Genomic DNA, 23091 nt, shown 5'->3' with positions numbered 1-23091 from the left:
GATGGAATCTTTGGAGAATTTAGCTGTCAAACTCTAACAAATCTGTGTTGAGCATGTGCAAACTGAGATTTTTTCAGAGACTTAGCCAAATTCAGGTAAATGTTCACAGAGATAGCAAAAGTCACAACCTGGACACCATGATGACCCCATGAGAATTTTCAAATCTCTGCTCCAAAGCATTAAGGTGCTAGAGTTTCTCAATGAAACAGTTTTAAGAATATTTTTAACATGGACAAAACAATATTTTTTTCCTTTACATCGTTTTGAGAAACAGCTGAACCATTTTTCCTGAAACCTTCCAAAACAATTCAGCCTGAGCCAAACACCTGGCATGGAGAATTTCAGTCCAGTTGGCTAATGTTTGGGAAAGTTTTAAGCAACTGAAAACATGATCTTCTAATGGAAAATATTGGGCAGCCTTAATTATAGGTGGCATTACTAACTCCACCAACAATGAAAGAGATTCAGTGATAGCTAGTACATATGGGCAAATGAGTGACACTGCATGAATGTGAGTGATGAAGAGGAATGAAAAAGAAAAAGCTAAACTCTTACCATACTGGCTCACTGGCTGTCTAAATTAAAACTATGACATTTCTGAACACATTCAGGCATAGGTTATATCCTAGACTCCCTATTTATGATCTCCGTAACATAGTTAATGGAGATAATAAATATTCTCAAAACAGTATTCTGATGTAAGGCTGCAGAGGTCACAGTTTTCCTGAGAGTTTGGGTGGCTTGTTTAAGCCAGCCACATTAGCTGCAGATAGTTGTATTGTGGGGCTACTGTTACTGATAGCTTTAATTTGCCAATATTTCAAAATAACTAAAAATGGTTAACTGGGAATAGTCCTGGTCCATTAAAAATGAATCCCGGGTGTCGTTACACCTCTGGCAACTAGCAAATTCTAGCTAGCTGGGGAATAGAGCTGGACAGTATTTTTCAGACTAATAGTTTATTTGCCAGAAAATGCAGTGTTGGGTTGACCAAAACTATCTGTGAATTCAATATAACTATTTAAGTTTCAACAAGAGACTGCCCTACAGCTCAGGGCATTCAGTTTCAGTGTGGCAGACACAAGTTCAAATCACTGCTCCACATTAGGCAGAGGGGAAATTTAACTGGATCTCCCACATCTTGGGTAAGTGTTTGAACTATGGAGCTATAGGAGGGCACCACTTCTTTTTCCAGTGGTTTTATGAATGGCATTTCAACCCAAAACTTTTTTGTTTTTGTTTTGTTTCGTAAAGAAAACCAACAAAATTGTGTTTTGGTTCAATACAAAATTATTTTTTATTGGTTTTTTTGATTCAGCCAGTGAACCAAAACATAAATTATTCTCACAGTTCTACTGATGAATAACTGGATGGGACATGAAGTGTTATTCTTGCAGCCAGTTAGAGTGAAAGTAGCATCCACTCAGAGACCACTATTCTGGCATTTTTTCCTCCTATTGTGCTGTTACTTCCACTGGAACACATTCTCTCTGCATTGCTAGCAGAATTACAGTTGGCGCATTATCTTCTGTGTCTCAGAGAAGCATTGAAAGAGAACCTCTGGTTCCAGTTTTCTCCTCACTCTGAGTCTAATAAGGGGGCAATTTCTCATTGAGCACCTACACATGTAAATTTCCCAGATACAGACTCTTTAAATTTGGCAGTAGGTTCAAAAAATATCTTCAGAGGAGTTGCTGGAATGAATGCTTTGATCAGCAAGCACTTAGTACCAACTAACAGGATCTCTAATTTGTTTTGCTTTAGATATTGACTTCCAATGAATATATGACGTCCACAACCTAATGTTTCAGAAACAATTAGAATAGATATCATGACTGGATAATTCAATGGCAAGAGGAAATAAATCTGAGTATCATCTGAATAGCAGTGAAAACTCAGGTCACAATCCTTAATAATAGCAGCTAGTGGCAATTTATAAATACAAAAGAGAAAAAGGACCTCACATAGATCCCTGAAAACCACCACAACACACATCTAAACTGGCTCATAGAGGCTCTCACTAAATGATGTTTCAAATATGATTAAAACCAAGTCAACGCCAACAAAAGACTCATGCTAACATGAACTTGCCAACAGGATACAGTGATTAACAGTGTCAAATGTTGCCCAGAGGTCCAAAGAAAACTAGAACAGAAAGAGACCTGGATTGGTTGCATTCAATTGACTATTGGATACCTTCCACACAACAATCTTTATATTATGGTGCAGTCTGAAACCTGGGAGAGAGTTAGTAGTTGACTTCGAATGGCTCTTCAAATATTATAGATGTAAAGCACCAGATTTGAGACTGGACTAAAGATAGACATCTCCTCAGCCACTGGAGTTGGCTTCTCAAATATAGGCCTTATTGTTATAGCATGTTTAAAATTAAATGGAATAATTCAAAATTAAATAGATAAATTCACAATCTTTTATTTTTAAATGCCCTCGAAGAAGGGTATAGGCCTCGATAGGAGAATCTGTAGTCCGCAAAACCATTTGCAGACTGAACCAGATGGATAAATTGTGGCTTTGTCACAAGCCCATGTATACAATATCTCAATATCTTAAAGGAGCAGATCAAGATGCAGATTGTGATTCAGAGACCCTGTTTCTGGATTTGAGAGGGGGAGGGGAGGAATTACCCTGTGCCAGCTCCCATATCTGGCCTACAGCCCCTGATGTGCCCGCACAGCTGTGCTAGCCAGTGCATTTATGGAGCAAGGACTCTGCCCAGTCCTGTCCACATGCATGGGAGGGAGGAAATTATGGGTTTTTGCAGGTAACTGTCCTCTTTGTGATGCTATCAGTGGTATGGATAGCCAGCAAAGAGTAGTGAGGGAGTGTCTTTCACCCCACTTCTTCTCCTGCACAGGTGCACAAGACTAGCCATAATCTGGCCCAGAGCAACCAATTTTGGACAAAATATGTTGTTATAGAGTTCTAAATGTCTGACTAGAGGAGTTTATATTTTGGGAGAGTTCTATGGCCTGTGTTATATAGGAAGTCAGATTAGATTATCACAATGATCCCTTCTGGCCTTGGAGTCTATGAATCTGTGAATCACATCAATGCTGGTGCAGCCTTATCTGTTCTATAGCAGCCCAAAGTTATTGCTCAAATATAGTAAACTTTTATTGGGTTAAAAAGTGAGTGCGGGACCTTATGCCAAAAGGTATATATCAAATATATCAATTACCAAATATTACTCTAGTGTAGCATTATTCTGTGCCATGACATACAAGAATTAATCTGTTTTCTTTGTTTACAACAGATAATCAGTATCCCAGTCTAACTGATAAAGTTTTGACTATTGTATTTGTTTTAAAATATATCTCTGGGTACTAAATGACTGCATTTTTAACAAAGGGTCTACAGAAAGCGTCAGTGTCGTTACAAATCAAGTTTCTAGTGCGACATCATGTTTGTGTTTTAGCCTATAAGGTAATAAATTAATACAATACAGCTCACTTGCCTTTAATGGAGATACTTGCATCAGAATGCACAAAGGTAGTGAGACTGGGTCTGATAGCTTCATAGTGTCTAGTGTTCTTAATGGGAGATTTCCACATTGGAAAGCTTGAATGCAATACAGAGAATATTTACACAAACTACATTGTAAATTTGCTATTACTTTTTCTATAATTCATTTGTCATTATTGAAGACATCTGAGTAAGAGCTTTCTCTCTCACAACCTAGTACTGCCTTCTACTTGTACCTGCAGGGAAGTAAGCTGTATAGGACACATCACACTCCGCTCACAAGAAAGCTGTTGTCACAAATTTAGCATTATGTAATTTATGATTTCATACAGGAGACCACAGCTAGCAAAGGCAATAACTCAATAGTTATGAAAAGCAGTTAAAAAGTAAATGACATTATGTTAGTCTGATGCATTTGGAAATGTTCCCTGGTGAAAAAGTCTCTCTTTTAGTCAGAAATTACATGTACGGTTCTGATATGAATTGAAAACACCGCCATTGTTCTTTGTGCCAAATTCACCACTGTACAAACCAGTGCAACTTTATTGATTTAACAGGCACTGGCTTACACCAGCAATGGATTTGGCCCTCTGAGAGTCTGATTCTGCTACTCCATGCTTATGATGAATAGTACATTACTGCTTAAACAACTGTCTGGGAAAACAATGGATTTGCTCATGAGTAAAGTATATGAATTAGGCGTGGCAGTATCTGTGTACCTCTAGATCACCAGGTGGAAGCTGCCCAAATCAGTAATGACCAGTTATTACTATGTTGTACATATACAGTAGACTAGGTGAAGTGAATTGTGGTCTATGGGTAAAATTTTCATAAGTGCCCAAGTGACTTAGGGGCCCAAGTGCCATTTTCAAAAAAGACTTAGGCACTTAGACGCCAAAGTCCCATTAATTTTTAGTAAGCCTTAATCTCCTAAAGGCTAGGTTCACAAAGGGACTTAGTGTTGTGATGCAGAGCTTCATGACACCTCACTTTTTGTTGCCTAGGTAACCACTGGATTCACGAAATCTGAGTTTGGTACCTACACTCCCTGTACTATGAATGAGAAGATATAGGCCTGTAAGAATGGAATTCACAAAAGCCAGCATTCTGAGCCGCCTAAGATGTTTTGGGAGATGGGTGTGTGCTAAGCTCTGCCTTCCTAAGGGAGTTAGCTACCTATGTCCCTGCTGCAGGGAGGTGCCTGTGTCTGGATGGGATTCACGGCCAAGAACTCTCTCCTGGAGTCAGGCACCTAAGGTGTTATTTGAGAGGAGGAGGAGGAGAAAGATGACAACAATCTCCCTTATAACACTTAGCCCTGTGGTTAGGGTACTCACCCAGGATGGTGGTTCGAGTCCCTCCCTCCACCTGATGAGGAGAAGGAATTTGAATAGGGATCTGCCATTTCTCAGGTTAGCGTTCTAACCACCAAGCTATGGGGCTCCCTCAGTCTCTCCTGTTGAACCTGTTCCACTTTAATTATTTATCCAAATAGTCATTAGGAGCATGAGAATGACTCCATAGCCAGTCACCGGGGAGGTGGGATACCTAGGGTCCAATCCCTCTGCTCCAGTGAGACAGCAGGGCATATGCCCAGGGAAAGAAACATAGATGTCTAGGGAATTTTTACTACAAAAACTTAGTTTAGATGCCAAGGGGGTTAGGTGGTAGCTGAGTGGGAGTTTTGTGAATACCAATGGTGTTTAAATCAAGGACTTAGGTTCCTAAAGTGGCAGTTCTTCTCCAAGGAGTGTCCCTCTGAGTGCCCCACTTTAGGTGTCTGAGCGCCCTGCGTATGAGATCAGAGATTTATGGTAGTAGTGCCCAGTTGGGCTGCACATGCCCTGTCACCGTCTTGCACTGTTTTCAGTGGTTACATAGCACTGTGCAACCAACCATCATTCAGTTCCATCTCTACCGCATTTGGCTTGAGACGGAGCCTACAGCAGCGCCCTTCTGCTTAGATAGTTAATTCTTAGTAGTTAGTTGTTCTCATTAGAAACCTAATAAATTCTAATTTTTTTCCTTGTTTCTCCCTATATTTAAAAAAAAAAGGTATTTTTCCCATCCTATTTTCTCCAGAGTTTTTTTCCCGGCTTCTGCCTATAGTTATAGTTAGAAAATAGAAGAATAGGAATATACACAATGGACAAAAACCAGGCATGCATGGTTCCCCAGGGTTCAAGTGGTGCCTGACCTACAGATTTTCCATTCAGCTTTCAGATGGTCACTCACAGTGTGTCCATTGCCTTGGGGAATTGCATATCCCTCAGAAGTGCTCTCATTGCCACAACTTAAAGGCAAGAGCAAGGAAAGTGAGAGACCTTCAATTGAAACTCCTCCTAATGGAAGAATCACTGTGACCCTCATCGGAGGCTGAACCAGGGTCTTTTCTGAGCCAACAGTCACCCTCGGCAGCCTCTGATACAGGGCTAGCCACAAAAATGACTACCGAGGTCAAAAAAAATACCACACTAAAAGCACTCTGCAAGCTCACCAGTGAGGGAATCATCAAAGAAAAAGTGTCCCTCAGCAACAGAAACCACTTCAGTACTGACAGCACCGAGCGCCTCAGACTCCAGGACTTTGGTACTGTCAGATACCGCAAGTACCTATAGAGCTACAGACCCTAAGAGGGCAAGCTCCAACAAAAGTACTAAGGGCAAGAAAAAGCGCACAGTCCCGGTACCTACGGAGCCAAAAAGACAGCTGGCACCAACCACTTCAATGGCACGGCAGCATATGCCGCTGCCTACATTACTGGTGAAACCTGCGGCACCAATGGCAATAATACCTACACAAGCTGCACCAGTGCCGGTACCTAACTTCCCGGCACTGCGGCAGTTTCTCAGGCAGGGTGATTAGTAGTCTCAGCAACACCAGAATCCCCCCTCTTCGATACTGTCGCTACATCAACACGTTCGATACCAAGCTACATTATTACAATACTCCTGACAGACCAGTTACTCTCCAGTGACGACGAGAAGGAGGAAGAAGGTCAAATACATTCACCTCGCCACTCCTCTCCTGTGCATTCTCTCAAACTGGGACCATCTCACCACCCAACATCTCAAGCACCAAGTTGGTACGGACACCCATGTTTACCGCCTCCTATGCCATTCCCATGGCAGTGGCAGGATTGGGACCCTTGGGCCATGTACAGGACCCAAACTTCAAGGACCTTAAGCCCACCAAGGTCAAGAGCACCACACTCTCCAGCGACAACAATGGCTCCACCTCCCTCTGAACCACATGAGGAGATAGGTGATGAATCTGATGTACCATCTGATCAGGAGGAGATGGCTCCTCCAGAGTTATCATCATCTTCTCCAGACGAAACTATAATGCCTCCACCACCCACTACTGGAGATGATTTCAAACAATTCCAGGATCTTTTCAAAAGGGTGTCAGAGGCTCTTGAAATATCCATGGAAGAAGTACCTGAAGCACGCCACAAGTTGTGCTACATATTACAAACTGCTGCATCCTCTAAGATTGCATTACCCATTAATGATGCAATTATGGAACCTGCAAAAACCATGTGGCAGACACCCGCCACTGCACCAACTTCATGTAAATGCTCAGATAAAAAATACTATGTCCCTTCCAAGGATAACGCGTTCCTGTTTTCCCACCTTGTACTGAACTGTTTGGTAGTACAAGCTGTGAATCAGAGAGGTAAACAGCACCACAGCAGAGCAACACCTTACGATAAAGACCAGAAGAGACTAGACCTCTTTGGATGCAAGATGTACTCATCCGCTAAACTTCAATTCCGCATAGCCAATTATGAGGCATTATTGTCAAAATAAACTGTGACAGGGGCTACTGGAGGGTGGTAGAAGGGCACTATGTTAGCCGAAGAATGACCAGGGCCCTGTTCCCCTAGCAGCTGCCCAAGGCTTCCTCCAGGCAGCTTAGGGCCAGCTGAGGCCAGAGTCAGCTGGGACCAATTAGGGTCAGCTGAGGCCAGAGTCAGCTGAGACCCATTAAGCACTGCCTGGGAGCAGATATAAGCTCCCTGCCAGCCAGGCAGGGTGCTCTTGGAGTTTGGAGAGAAGGAGAAGGAGAAGGAGAAGAACAGTGAGTGGCAGGAGCCAGAGGAAAACAGGGGCTTCCCCAGTGGAGTGGCTACTTAGCCCCAACGAAGACCAGGGTAGGGAAGCAGCCCAGAGAAAAGACTTACACAGTGCCTTATAGCAGCAGCCAGCCACTGCTGTCAGCCAGGGTCTCTGGGCTGGTGTCCGAAGAAGAGGGCGGGCTCGGACACCCCCTACCCCAACCTTAGAACCTAAGGTCCCGAGGGCACTGCTCGGCCTGAGGGAAGTCCGAGCAGAAGCGAGACGGCCGCCATCTTGAGACCGGTGGGAGCCCCGGGCAGCCATTTTGTGCCCATCACACGGGAAAAGCGCTCGGCCCACGGGAACACAAAGGCCACCCCATCACAAAACCCACACAATCTTTTCTAAACTAGCAACTTTTATTGATAATTTACTGGAGGAAAAGAAAGAGCAGTTTAGAGCCAATAGCACTGAGGGCCACCTCATCGCGCACACAGCATTACAGGCCTCACTTGACTTGGCTGATACAGTGGCTCGCTTCATGGCCACATCAGTAGTCATGCACCGGGCATCATGGCTTCATCTTTCGGGTTTCCTGAAAGAAATACAGTCAACAGGAGGAGACCTGCCATTTGAAGGCCCGAAGCTACTTGCAGAAAAAACAAATGAGTCTCTTCACTCCCTCAAAGACTCCCAGGCAACTCTCAAATCCCTGGGAATCTACACACCTGCAAACAAAAAGAAACAGGGCAGGTTTTACACTCAAAGATTCTGACCACCTTACGCCCAACCTCATAGACAGTTCAACCAGGCATAAACAGCATCAGACCAGAAGACGCCCAACGTCAAATCAACCTTCAACAAGCCAGGAACCCACATCCAGACGACAATTTTGAAGGTCCAGTTGAGAGCACAAGAACCCCCAACATACTAACGCAGGAAATACTTACCATCTCCACAGCATTCGGAGACAGCCTGTCACCATTTCAGAACATCTGGAGAAATATCACATCAGACAAATAAATTCTAGAAATCATAGAGGATGGTTATTCCATCCCATTTATGTCTATTCCATCCACCACCACCCCCAACTGTCCCTCTTCAGGGACCCCTCTCACGAAAACCAGTTACAATAGGAAGCACAAGGCCTCATACAACTGGGCACAGTAGAACCAGTACCATCATGGTTCAGAAGGAAGGGTTTCTACTCAAGCTATTCTAACACAGAAGAAAACAGGCAGATGGAGAGCCATCTTAGATCTAATGAAACTCAACAAATTCATCAGAACCCAACATTTCAGGATGGTGACACTAGCAGCAATAATCCCAATATTGGAAAAGGGCGTTTGGCCCTCTGCTCTCGACCTTCAGGATGCATATTTTCATATTACAATTCACACATCTCACAGGAGATTCCTGAGATTCACTTTAGGGAACCAACACTTTCAGTACAAGGTGCTTCCATTTGGCCTATTGATTGCTCCGAGGGTCTTTTCAAAGGTTCTATCGGTGGTGGCAGCACACTTACGAAAACACGGAATCAAATATTTCCATACTTAGAGAACTAGTTGATAAAGGCAACAACACTAAAAAACGCAATGGAGGCTACTCGAGTGATAACCCTGTTCACGAAATTAGGGTTACAAATAAAGAAACAGAAGTCAACAAATACACCTATTCAAAAACTAGAATTTATCGGAGCCTACCTCAATACTCTAGAGGCCAGAGCCATACTTCCTCAACAACAATTTATCACCCTAACCAATCTCATAACGGTGATAGACAGCCTGCAGATATCCACCAGAATGTGCCTGTAACAATTAGGCCACATGTCTGCAATAACTTTCATGGTCAAACATGCCAGACTTCATATGAGAAGCCTTCAAGCATGGCTTCAAATGGTTTACATTCCTCAGAAGCACAGTCTCAACAGACTCCTTATAGTATCATCCAAAATAAAAGAATCTCTAAAATGGTGGACTCTTCCCAAAAATGTCTGCGCGGGAGTCCCTTTCTCCCAAAGGACCCCAACACTCACAATCTCCACAGATGCCTCCTTTAAAGGTTGGGGAGTGCACCTACTCGACAATAAGATGCAAAGCCAGTGGTCCAAATCAGAGACAAACCTCCATATAAATCTGCTAGAGCTAAGAGCAGTATAGAATGCATGAAAATATTTTCTCCCACTGATCAAGAACCAGTCAATCAGGATCCTAACAGACAATATGACATGCACATTTTATATAAACTGCCAGGGCAGTACAAGATCGCACTCCCTATGCACGAGGCAGTTAATCCCTGGAACTGGTTCATCAGCCACAACTTGGACATAATGGCATCATATCTTCCAGGCTCATTGAACACAACAGCGGATGTACTGAACAGAGACTTTGTACAGGACCATGAATGGGAAATGCATCCGGTAGTCCTCAACGTGATATTCAGTCGATGGGGCTTCCTTCAATAGACTTATTTGCAATGGCACAGAATACCAAATGCCCACAGTTCTGTTCCAGAACAGGATTAGGTCCGAACTTGCTAGATGATGCTCCCTTCATCAAGTGGGAGGCACCCCTAATGTACGCATTCCCACCCATATCACTAGTAGCCAGGGTCATCCACAAAATCAAGGACAGTACCAAGGTCATCCTCATAGTACCTACCTAGCCCAGACAAACCTGGTTTCCCTACCTTCTCCAGATGGCATTGTGACCAACACAGCACCTCCCACAAATATCTCCTCTCCTCTCCCAGGACTCGGGACATACATATCATCCCAACCTGACGATCCTACACCTAAGAGCATGGCTACTCCATGATTCATGGAAAGTGAGTTAACCTGTTCAGAAGAAGTAAAAGACATTCTGCTAAACAGCAAAAGACTAAATAAGAGAAAGATATACACCTACTAATGGAAAAGATTCTGTACCTCGTGCAACAATAAATTCCTCAACCCGGCTTCTTCTCAACTTCCACAAGTACTAGATTACATATTGGAATTCAAGAAAAGTGGCCTTATCATAAACTCCATTAAAGTACATCTAGCAGCTATCACAGCATTTCATGACAAAGTAGATGACACTACCATATTCGCCCATCCAACAACTAAATGATTCCTCAAGAGCGTTAAAAATACTTAGCCAAAGACCAAAATCCCAAGCCCTACCTGGGACCTCATTCTGATTCTGCACACACTTATGGAACCACCCTTCAAACCACTTGCCACGTGTTCCCTATTGCACATCTGCATGAAGGTTGCCTTTCTTATTGCCATCACGTCGGCTAGACGAGTAGGCAAGCTAGATGCATTACTGGCCAATCTCCATATACAATCTTCCTTAAAGACAAGGTCACCTTGAGACCACATCCAAAATTTTTACCTAAAGTAGTTTCTTCTTTTCACATAAATGAACCTATTTACTTACCTGTATTCTTTCCAAAGCCGTGCGCAGACAAAAGGGAGGCAGCATTCCACACTCTTGATATCTGAAGAGTACTGGCCTTCTACCTAGATAGGACAAAAAGTTTTAGAAAATCACCAAGACTATTCATTTCTAAAACAGAACAATCTAAAGGACAAGCTATCTCTAAAAAAAGATTCTCCAAGTGGATTTCGGGGTGTATTCACCTCTGTTACCAAAAAATGCACCAATAGGCTCCAGTTGGGATTCACACGCATTCTACAAGAGCAACTCTCAACATCGGTGGCCTTCCTTAATAATGTATCTGTTATAGACATTTGCAAAGCAGCTACTTGGGCATCAATGCATGCTTTCTCAAAATATTATGCAATAGAAAAACAATTGGCCTCAGATGCCCTATTCGGACTGACAGTATTATCAACAGTACATAACACAGCTCTGAAGCCCCTTCCGTCCATTGAGGGGCACTGCTCAACAGTCACCTGAAGTGGAGCACCCACAGGGACACTCTTCGAAGAAGAAGAAGAGAAGGTTACTCACCTTGTGCAGTAACTGAGGTTCTTCAAGATGGTTGTCCCTGTGGGTGCTTCACTACCCTCCCATCTCCCCTCTACTTTGGAGTAGGTAGATACAAATTGCGCTCCGCAGTAGAAAAGGAACGGAGGGATGGTTGGTCGCACAGTGCTCTGTAACCGCCAAAAACAGCTCTAGATGGAGACAGCGCATGTGCGACCAACTGGGCGCTGCTACCATAAATCTCTGATAGCAGGGCGCTCGGGTACCAAAAGTGGAGCACCCACAGGGACAACCATCTTGAAGAACCTCCGTTTACTGCACAAGGTGAGTAACCTTCTCTTAGGCACCTAATTCTCTTTGTGAATCTAGCCCTAAGTGCTTAAATCACTTTTGAAACTGAGACATAGGCTCCTACAGCACTGAGGCATTTTTGAAAATTTTACCCTTAATCTTGTTCTTAGTGTTCCTAATAGACAGATATTCACATGACACAAATCGCCATCACCCTTTTAGCAGTGTCAGCCACAAGAATTGAATGTCTATGCAGACTGAACTATCCTTTTGTCCCAAGACAAGGTCCTTCAAGATTTAGGAATGAAGCATTGCTGGGGTGGAACCTTCCTGTGCTCAGGCTGTACCTGATCTGTAAGGAGGTAGAGGATTTCAGTCTCCTTTACTATCAAACTGGCATCTTTTACCAACACTTAATTTTAAAAAAATAATTTATTAATTTTATTAATTTGTTTTTAAAATTATGCCTGGAATTGATCCAAGTACCAGAATGAAACTATACAAGGAATAGTCTGGGCTGGGCTTGTGCAGAGCTCTGCGTGCTGGAGACATTTAAGCTAAAATGGTCAAGAGGCTACTGCAATCACATCACAGCTGCTTGCTCACTGCAGGATTCCCTTAGTGGAACTTTCCCCATTGACATGCCCCTGGCAGGTCCCCTTATGGCTGACCATAGCCCCTTTCTAAGTACATCCTTTCCTTCCTACCTCTTGATGACTATTATTTCTGTATACAGTAATGCAGCATTCGAAAACATTGCAAGATAACCTGAATTGCCATGTTTGACCATTACTTTTACACTTCAGATGTAAATTAGTAACATAGGCCACCTTTTAGCTAATGAAGGATTTGGCATAGCATATTTTATTACTTTAGGACTGATCGTGCTCCCATTGAATTTAGTAGTAAAAGTCCCTTTGTCTTCAATATTAGGAGAAAAATTGGGGTCTATATCTTGCTTTTCAGAACCACAGTAGTTTCTAGGGCTTGTCTTCACTAGGAAATCTTATTGTGTTTTAAGGAGTCCATTTCATTGATACAATGCTGGCAGGTCATTGTAGACAAGGTTAAATTATGGTCAGCTCTCATAGTTATGAATTCCTACTTAAGACAAACCTGGAGATACAGCAAACAGGTTTTTAAACCAGGTCTATGGGTTTGTCTATTTCCATTTATACCAGTCTTTCTAGCATTGCTGATGATTGTCAAGATTGCTAGGAAAAGCCAGGATCTTGAAGAATGAGGCTAGTTTCGTGTGTCACAGTTTAGGGCAGCTGTACCTGAATTCCCTTTCTATGCAAGGGCACCCACTCTTAGGTTTCTGGCTCCCCAGCCATTGCCTCTCTTGGACAACACACTTCTCTCTTTCTCCTGATTGGGGTATTTCCAGGCTGCACAGCCCTCTGCCTATACCGTGAATTCCCCAGCAAAATTAGACTACCTAAGCCAACCTGCTTTACTTTTCTTCTTAGAGATGATGAAAAGTGTAGTCACCAACAGTTAAGCGGCCACACTTTTAGCACTTTCTAAGCAATCACATTTATTCTTGAGGTAAAAGCATTACAGAGAAAACATATTTAAAACAATGAAAGAATCTACACACGTGCTAACAAACTTACCAGAAATCACCCCCTGACTCCAAACAGGACTCTAACCAGTGAATGGCCCTTCAAATCCCACCCTGGGATTTTCTTGTGGTGAACTGTTCATCACTCCTTTTTCTCAGAACAAGAACACTCATGAATCTGTGAGTTACTTCTTTCTATATTGTTGAGGTCTTGATCTGTCCCCATGTAACAGATGATGTACGGAAAAAAGATCTTGCAAAGATTAAAAGGCTGAGTTCTTGCTTAATTGGAGTAGGTGCATTTGCGTACCATTCCTCCTAGAGATTTCCTGGGAAACCTACTTAACCAAGAGTTCACTGTTATGTCAGTCCATTGTTTAAAAGAGCCCTTTCAAGCTCATAACATTTCCTAAGGTTTACATTAGTCATATCTTCTAAACAAGTTGCATACAATCCCAGAACAATATATAAACATTTGCATTTTAATATAGTGAGCTCATAAGATACTTCAATTTACATAACATAAGAGCAGAAGAACTGCCATACTGGGTCAGACCATCATTCATCTTTCCCAGTATTCTGTCTCTGACAGTGCTGGAGGAGAAGAATATTGAACAGGGCAATTTTGGAGTGATTTGTCTCTGGTTTCCACTGTTGGCTTCTGGTAGTCAGAGGTTTAGGGATTCTCCAATGATGAAGTTGAATCCCTGATGATCCTACCTCTACTTACCCAGTTATTTTTTGAACTCAGTTATACTTTTGGCTGTCACTGCATCCCATGGCAATGAGTTCCACAGGTTAGTTCTTCATTGTGTGGAAAAAGTACTTCCTCTTGTTTATATTAAACCTGCTACCTATTAATTTCATTAGGTGATCCCTGGCTTTTGTATTGTATGAAAGGTTAAATATACTTCTTTATTCACTTTTTCCACATCATTCATGATTTTATAGACCTCTTTTCTATCTCTGCCCCTCTCCCCCCCCCCCCCCCCCCCCCCCCCCCCCCCCCGCTGCTCCAGTCATCTCTATTCTAAGCTGAACAACCCTAACCTTTTTTGTCTATCCTAGTATGGAAGCTGTTCCATACCCTTGATCATCCTTGTTGTCCTTCTCTGAACCTTTTCAAGTTCCACTATATCCTTTTTGAGGTGGGTGACCAGAACTGGACACAGTATTCAAGGTGTGGGCCCATCATGTATTTATATAGCGGCATTATTTTATTTTCTGCATAATTTTCTCTCCCTTTCCTAATAGTTCCTAACATACTGTTAGGCTTTTTATTTGCTGATGTACATTGACCAGATATTTTCAGAAAACTATCCATGGTGACTCCAAGATCTGTTGCACGCGTGGAAACAGCTAATTTCGACCCCATCATTTTGCATATGTAGTTGGGATTGTGCATTACTTTGCATTTATCAACATTGAATTTCATTTGCCATTTTGTTGCCCAGTCACGCAGTTTTGTGAGATCCCTCTATAACTGCTCATAGTCTGCTCAGGGCTTAACTATCTTGAATAATGTTGTATTGTCTGCAAACTTTGCCACTTTCATTGTTCACCCCCTATTCCAAATCATTAATGAATATGTTGAGAAGCACTGGTCCTAGTACAGCTTTTTAGGAGCTCCTACTGTTCACCTCACTCCACGATGAAAACTAACCATTTATTCCTACCTTTTGTTTCCTATTTTTCAACCAATGAGAGGACCTTCCCTCTTATCCCATGGCTATTTAGAGCACATCTACACTTAAAATGCTGCATGAGTGCAGCTGTGCCGTTTTAGCGCTTTAATGAAGACACTCTAAACTGATGGGAGAGATCTCTTCCGTCATTTTAGTTAATCCACCTTCCTGAGAGGCAGTAACTATATAGGCGGGAAAAGCTCTCTTGCTGACATAGTGTTGACTACATACAGAGGCGGGGTTAGGCCGATATAACTAGTCCTGTGGATTTTTCACACCCCTGAGCAATGTAGTTATACCTTATAGGTCTGTATTATAGACCAGACATCAGTTTTAATAAGAGCCTTTGGTGAGGGACCTTATCAAAGACATTCTGAAAATCCAAGTACACTATATTGACTGAACCACCTTTATTATTCACATGCTTGTTGACTCCCTCAAAAAATTCTCTTAGACTCTCTCTATTCTTTACAATCATTTCTATTAGTTTGCCTAGTCCATTAGGCTCACCAGCCCATAACTGCCAGCATCAACTTAGGAGTCCTTTTTAAAAATCACCGTTACATTAGGACCTTCCAGTCATCTGGTACAGAGGCTGATTTCAGTAACGGATTATATTCTACAGTTCTGCAGGTTCACATCTGAGTCCCTTCAGAACTCCTGGGTAAATGCCATCTGAGCCTGGTGGCTTATTACTGTTTAACTTACCAATTTATTCTGAAAACTCTTCTGTTGACACCTCAGTCTTGAACAGTACTTCAGATTTGTCACCCCAAAAGCATAGATGTGTTATGAGCATTTCCCCCATACCCTCTTCAGTGAAAACCGATGCAAAGAATTCATTTCGCTTCTCTGTATTGCTCTTGTCTTGCTTAAGTGCTCCTAGACCTGTGTTGTCTAGTGGCCCCACTGCCGGTTTGGCAGACTTCCTGGTTCTGATGTACTTAAAAACATTCTGACTGTTAGGTTTTTTGTCTTTCTCAAGCAGCTTCTCAATTTTTTTCTTGGCCTCCCGTATTATACTTTTACCTTCCCCCCCACCGAGTTTGTGCTCCTTCCTATTATCTTGGTTAGGATTTGACTTCCAAATTTTTAAAGGATGCCTTTTTGCCACTAACAGCTTCTACTATTTTGCTGGTTAACCATGGTGGCATTTTTTGGTTCTCCTACTGTCTTTTTTGATTTGGGGTATATATTTAATCTGAGCCTCTATTATGGTGTTTTTAAGTAGTCTCCATGCTGCTGGCAGGCATTTTACCCTTGTGGTTGCTATTTTTTATTTTCTGTCTAACTAGTGTCCTCATTCTTGTGTAGTTCCCCCTTTTTAAAGTTAAATGTTACTGTGGTGGGTTTTTTGGTATTCCCCCATCCTTGCAAGGATGTTAAATTTCATTACATTATGGTCACTATTATCACGCAGTTAAGCTATAGTTACTCAGAACAAATCCTGTGCTCCACTTAGGAATAAATCAAGCATTACCTTTCCCCCTGTGGATTCTAGGACTAGCTGCTCCAAGAAGCAGTCATTTATGGTGTCTAGAAATTTCATCTCTGCGTCATCCCCTGAGGTGACATTTACCCAGTCAATGTGAGGATAGTTGAAGTCACCCATTATTATTGAATGTTCTGGTTTTATAGCCTCTCTAGCCTCTCTTAGATCCCTTAGCATTTCACAATCACTGTCGCTATCCTGGTCAGGTGGCTGGTGTATATTCCAACTGCTATACTCAACATTCAATAAGGTTTGTCCAGGATATTGCAGGAAATTGCCATAGCTGTCACACAGTGTATCTATTTTAGGTACTTATATAACCCCCCTTTTCTGTAGTATCTGAGCACCTCACAAGCTTCAATGAATTTATCCTCACAACACCCCTCTGAGGTAGGCAAGTGCTATTATCCACCTTTTATAAATAGGGCACTGAGGCCCAGAGAGTCAAAGGGCTTGTTTACCTTTGAAACATTACAGCAGCACAGCTGCAGTGTAGACCCAACCTACGCTAATGAGACGGGTTCTCTCATCAGAGTAGGTAATCAACTTCCGAGAGGTGGTAGATAAGTCGACGGAAGAATTCTTCCATCAACGTAGTGTGTCTACACAGGGACTTAGGTGGGTTTAATTACGCTGCTCAAAGGTGTGGATATTTCAGACCCCTGAGTGACGTAGTTATGCCGACCTAATTTTCTAGTGTAGGCCAGGCCTGAGTGACTTCTCCAGGGTCACACAGGAAACCTGTGCTAGAGCACATATAAACTCAGATCTCCCAAGTTCTAGGATGGTACCCTAACCACTGGTCCACACTTTCTGACTGAGGCCTGAGACCTTTGTGCATTGGGACATCCTACCCTCGCCTCCCTTTGATCAAATTGTCTTTTTTTAATAAATAACTTCTGTGGTACCTTAATACCAGGAATCTACCCTCACCAAAGCTCAGAATGGTATTGAGAGTATTGGTAATACACCTTCAAAAGTCACTAGACCAATCCTGCTACAATGTTTGTTATTGGACAGCATAGCATGATAGGCCTGGTGGCACTGGTAAAGCATTACCAGTTCTCCTTACATTATAAAAACCAGTGGAAGGAAGTTTTAGAAAGAACTGGCATCTTTAAGTGCTTTGATGGTTCTTTGGTATTAGGGTAAGAAGCAGGAATGGATAAGGGGGAAAAGAGAAGACGATGACATAAAAAAGAAAGAGGAAAGAGTCTGAAGCGTCTCAGAGCTTTCTAATATTCCCATGTCTGAAAAATAACATGGCGTCCATGGGCATTCAATATTCTTGACTGTTTCAGTTTTTTTGGGTTTTTTTTCTCTTTCAGTCTGTGTCCGATTCTTCCCTTGCTGTTCAGTGGACACCACAACATTTGCAGGCAAAATTTGGTGGAGGCTGAGGAAAACCTGCTACAGAATAGTTGAACACAATTGGTTTGAAACTTTCATCATATTCATGATCCTGCTGAGCAGTGGCACGCTGGTAAATTTAGCATTATCTCTCATTAGGTTTAAACTGCATGTGTGTTTAAAGGAAGGAGATGACAGGCTAGTTACATTCCACTTCAGGAAAACTCACCCCTTGCTGCTTGTTTCCTAAAGACCATTAGTTTGGGAATGAAACTTGTTTTATCCCTTGGTAAATTCACCATCTTGTTTCAATGTTTTAAAAAAATATTCACTAAAAACTTAAGGCCCCATCCTTCCACTCGAGTAAGAGTAGTGCTTTATTCCATGAGTAGTCCAATGGCAGCCAAACACCACATGAGTAAGGGGAGTTAGGGGAGCTCAGAGATGGAGCAGTAGTTGTGAAGATTGTCTTCCTCAAGTGTTGGTTTCTTGAGGCTGTTGCAATCTGAAGGAATGTTGGGATGCTCTCCTTCGCTGGCTCTCTCTAGCTATCAGGGACAAGAATCTACTTCTTAAGGTGTCACCCAGATGTTCCTCAGACTATAGGGTTCAGAAGCAGGTCCAGGAAGGCTGGGTTTACCCTCCCTTTCTCTATTACAGGCAAGAGAAGGGAGAGATCTCAAAATATTTTTTGTCTGTTGTAACATGGGATTACAATATGGAATGGATTGAGAACTACCCCCTTATTGCTTCCATATATGTGATGTTACCCTGAGTTTGGGTTTGAGATCCTCTACCCCAGATATTTCACATACCCCATAATCAAATTATCTTTTCTATAAAGTAGGATGAGAATCTTAATTGCTGCCTTGGGCTCATCAGATTGCGAGCATTCAACATTTGGTTTATGTGTATTGGGCTGATTAATCAGTTCGCTATCTGGAACAATTATACAGGCCCTTTATACATGGACTGGGTTTGGAATTGATCACTGCACTATTCATTCAGCTCCAATTTATCTTTCCCTTCTGTGTTCCACACAGTTCACGTTCAGGTAAAAAAGATTAGCACATTTGTGATTGTTAATTTAGGCCCTGATCCTGCAAGCACTTATGCATATGGGTGACTTTACACATGTAAGGAGCACTATTGAAGTCAACAGGACATTTCACAGATGTAAAGTTAAGCATACATAGATGTCTTTGCAGGACCGGGGCCTTATTTTGTTATTTAGAAACAACATGCTTAAAATCCTCCATCAGGCTGAGGAAAAACCAATTCAGACACAAGGAAGTCTTGTAAATTTAAAATATATAATATCAGGGTCATACTGCTTAATGTCTGGTTAATTTACAATTCTTTATTCAGAAAAAAAAGTTAAATTATGAGCATAACCCTATGGGTTTATTTTATTTTTGCCATGCCAGTTATTTCATATCTTAATTACATTTTGAATGGGGTGGTAATAGTTTGCACTAGCTCTGTACAGCATAGCACTTTTTTCCTTAGATCTCAAAGTGTTTTACAAATGTTAAGTAATCAACATGCATGTGAAATAAGTATTATCATCCCCAATGTATAGATGTGTAAACTAGAAATAAGACTTAACTAGCTTACCCAAGGTCATATTGCAAGTCAGTGGCAGAGCAAGGAATACAACCAGAATCACAGTAGTTACCTGTCCCTGCTATATGCTCTGTTCCTTAAAAATCATTGTCTCCTAGAGTGAATGGGGCATATGATAATGCTTTCATAATACTGGTGTAAAAACTGTTGGGACTTGATCAGATTGAATGTACTGTTTGGACTGTGCTGGGAAAATCTGGATCATGGTTGTGGCACCTTTTGTAATAAATCAACTCTCTCAAGAGCTATTTATATTCTAAAAGCCTGTGTGGGGTTAATTTGAGAAGCTGCTTGAAGAAGAGGGAAATTAAGGCAGGGCACCTGCAGAGCACCTCAAGCCATTAGGGGGTGTACGTGTGTGGTCACTTGGTTAGAGGGATTTTCAAAAGTGCATAAGGGATTTAGGAGCACAAATCCCATTGACACATCAATGCTTTTGAAAAGCTCCCCCAAAATCAATTTACTGTATAAAAACACAGGGAAACAAATACAGCCGTCATACCTAGGGTCTCCTACTTAACAGCCAGTTGATCAAGAAGAGACACCTCCATTATGTAAATCCTAGTATTTCTGCTTGGCCAGCTAGATACAGTTTTAATAATGAGAAATTGCATACAGGAAAACAGATGGTTACTTATTACATTTAAAAATACAAAATTTATATTTACTATGGCTTTTGGTGTAAGTGACGTTACATCAAACTATATTGTAGACTTGCACTACAATATTAACATTTTCTACTGCAGTACTGCAGAGCAGTTGTAAAGTGAGGCTTTGTACTTCCAGGCATTTGAAGATATTTACCTTGAAGGGAGAAAACACATTAAAACCATGTTGGAATATGCTGACAAAATTTTCACTTACATCTTTGTCCTGGAGATGCTTCTGAAATGGGTGGCTTATGGCTTCAAGAAGTATTTCACCAATGCCTGGTGTTGGCTTGACTTCCTAATTGTAGATGTAAGTATCACTTTTGAAATATTATGTTTCTTGTGTTGGATTATGTAGCATGTAGGAATGTAGATAAATTTAGATGACTTAAAAAAATGTACAAGCTGTTATGATTAACAGCTCCTGTCAATGTAAAATAATCTGCAGAAGTATCTATGTGAATTCATTTGCCATGGAGAAACCTCATTGTAGCATAAGAGCAAACATATAACTACATCTTCCTTTCTACTTTATTGGCATAAATGAAATGACCTTCATCTCTTAATGTTAACCAGGTTCCCTGTCTGTCCTATTAAGTCTGCCAGTGCTTGCACTTGGAAAATGACAGGCATCATTCTAGGGATAAGAAGCAACCTTACATGAACCTAGATGTAAAGTGCAAGGCTTGGTGTGTCATTGAGCATCCTCTGGCAACCAGTGTGCCAAAATGAAAAGCAGTTTTGTATCATTATACAGAGGTGTTACCATGCTAATTTAAGTCACACTTCATTTTCATCCATAAGAACTCGCTCTGTCTCTTAGCATTTCACATCTCTTTCCACACTCCAGGCTAGCACAAGGTCTGGTTACCTCCGACTGTGCTGCACATGACCTCGGCACACAAGTCTTTCAGCAGATTAGAGAAGCTATCCCCTGGCATAGTTTCCTAGGGAGGCTGCCAGGGGTATGTAACAATGTGTTCAGTATCATCTCCCAAGTATTTACAAGTGAAGGAGTCCAGGAGATGAAGGCATGAAAAATTTCCTTGAACTGAAAATGATTTCTCTATTACAAAGTCTTGCAAAAGAATTTGATTCCCTCATACTTTCGTATATTGAAATTTGCCATTCTGAGTTTCCCTAATAAGGAAATCCTTAAAATTAGACAGCCAGGCTGAATAAAGGTAAGATCAAACTACAAGAATGATAGATCCAGATTTTTACCCATTCTTCCACTAAAGTTCAGGGGTCTTTGGATGCTGGTACATATAAGGACCAGCTGTAAACATGTAGATTCCAAAGTATCAGAGTGCTTGGATGTGGACTTTAAGTCCATATATTCAGCTTATGAACATGGCTGTTGAATTCACTAAAGGCTAGATACACTGTACCAAGGCTTCTTTTTTACAGACGAGCAGGAATTTTTCATGAATTGGAACAATTAATTCTGCTTCATTACAAACAGTTTTAAGTGAGTTCCACAGTTGTTAAAAATACATAAGAATATAAGAACATAAGAATGGTCATACTGTCCATCAAGCCCAGCATCCTGTCTTCTGACAGTGGCCAATGCCAGCCATATGTTATAAGATTATATGTGTAGCATTTAATGAATACCAAAGGGAGTGAAATTGAGGGCCCAAGCTAAATTCTGTCCTCCATGCGTAAAACTTATTTAATGAGAGTTATTTGTGAATCCAAAGTCAGCATCTTACCCAGAAAGTTTATGTACAGATATCCCTTTGAATAATGGAGTTTGTACATGTAACACTAGGTCACACTGAACATTTACTCTCAAGTCTTTCTGGTGATATAGACAGTTTGGATTCTCAAAATATATTTAAACTTTTGCTTTTGCAAACCCATTTAGTTAACCAAAAATTATCTGTTACATGAGTCACTCAAGTTACTTAACAGACTCAAGGAAAACACTTGTCTATAATGTTCCCAGTTGACAGTTTTTCACCTTGCCTCTTTCTGACCCCCAAAGTCATTTTTTGATAGTATTTGTAAAAGTCCTGCACTATTTTTTCAAAGGTTTTAACAGATGCTCCTCTCCAACCTGTATTGTTTACCAGCACTGTACAACTATGAATCAGGACACTGACATGCTATGATTTTCCTATGCAATTTTTCCTTTTAATTTTAATTTCTTCTGTGCTTTGAGAACCAAATCTACTGCCACTGAACTGAGCTGGGGAGTGAAAGGATGAATTAACTGTTCCAAGGAAGCGATAAACCATTTGTCTGACTTTCTCAATTATATTTGTTATTCAAAATTAATTACTTAACAATTCTTGATTTGCCAATTGTTCATGAGCAGTTTATTGTGAATATTCAAAATTCAAGCTGTGTTGGCTGATTTTTCAGTGGAAATGTCAGTCACGTGTATTCTGGTTGTAGTAATGTAACCCTTACAATCAGTTTTCTTGTGCCAATACTTGTATAAACAGTTCAGAATTTGCTTTCAGCAAATATACACTGATATTCACTTAAAATTCAATTTCTATGAACATTTCAGCTAGGAAATTAGCTCACTAGACTCTAAATGATAAGTGAATCCAAAAGGGCTATAAATCATATTCTGTTCATTATTTAAGCACGTATTTGAGGAATGTTTTTGAGGTACTTACTCAGCTCTGTGACAGATCTTTGACACTGATTTGTGCCTGTGAAACAGCAATGACTATCTCATAATTGTGGTTAACTAAAGTAGATTCTAGATGTCAAAGTCTGGACATCAAAAATCCACAGTAATCCACATACTGGAAGCTATTTTTGCCAGATATAGAATCCCTGAAGAATGATCTCTGATAATGGGCCTCAATAAATCTTAAAGGAATGTGCCAATTTAACAATAAAACATTTTTAAAAGCATTTTTAAACATATTGCAGCATAGTAAGGCCATGTTAAGTGAATAGTAACAGACTTGTTGGGGAAAATGGCA

The 23091-nt window shown here is 41.2% G+C and overlaps 1 protein-coding gene and 1 long non-coding RNA gene across 14 annotated transcripts in view; one reads left to right on the top strand and one right to left on the bottom strand.

Moving 5' to 3' along the window:
* Nucleotides 1–23091, top strand: part of LOC137149266 (sodium channel protein type 5 subunit alpha-like) — a 319903-nt gene that overhangs the window by 230628 nt on the left and 66184 nt on the right. For all 13 annotated transcript variants that reach the window (XM_067542779.1, XM_067542769.1, XM_067542778.1 and 10 more), the window contains 2 exons: nt 17846–18000; nt 20280–20453. In XM_067542779.1, coding sequence (XP_067398880.1) covers nt 17846–18000; nt 20280–20453 — 329 coding nt within the window. The remainder of the gene's footprint in view (nt 1–17845; nt 18001–20279; nt 20454–23091) is intronic.
* Nucleotides 8135–11052, bottom strand: LOC137149268 (uncharacterized). Its single transcript, XR_010918710.1, has 3 exons — nt 10970–11052; nt 8495–8539; nt 8135–8272 (listed from the first exon to the last, which is right to left on the bottom strand). It is a non-coding gene; the product is annotated as an uncharacterized lncRNA (long non-coding RNA).

This window comes from Emydura macquarii, unplaced genomic scaffold, assembly GCF_026122565.2.
Source record: "Emydura macquarii macquarii isolate MOO-44397 ecotype Brisbane River unplaced genomic scaffold, CSIRO-AGI_Emac_v2 contig_719, whole genome shotgun sequence".
NCBI lineage: Eukaryota > Metazoa > Chordata > Testudines > Chelidae > Emydura > Emydura macquarii.
This window is presented reverse-complemented; position numbering and strand designations above follow the sequence as displayed.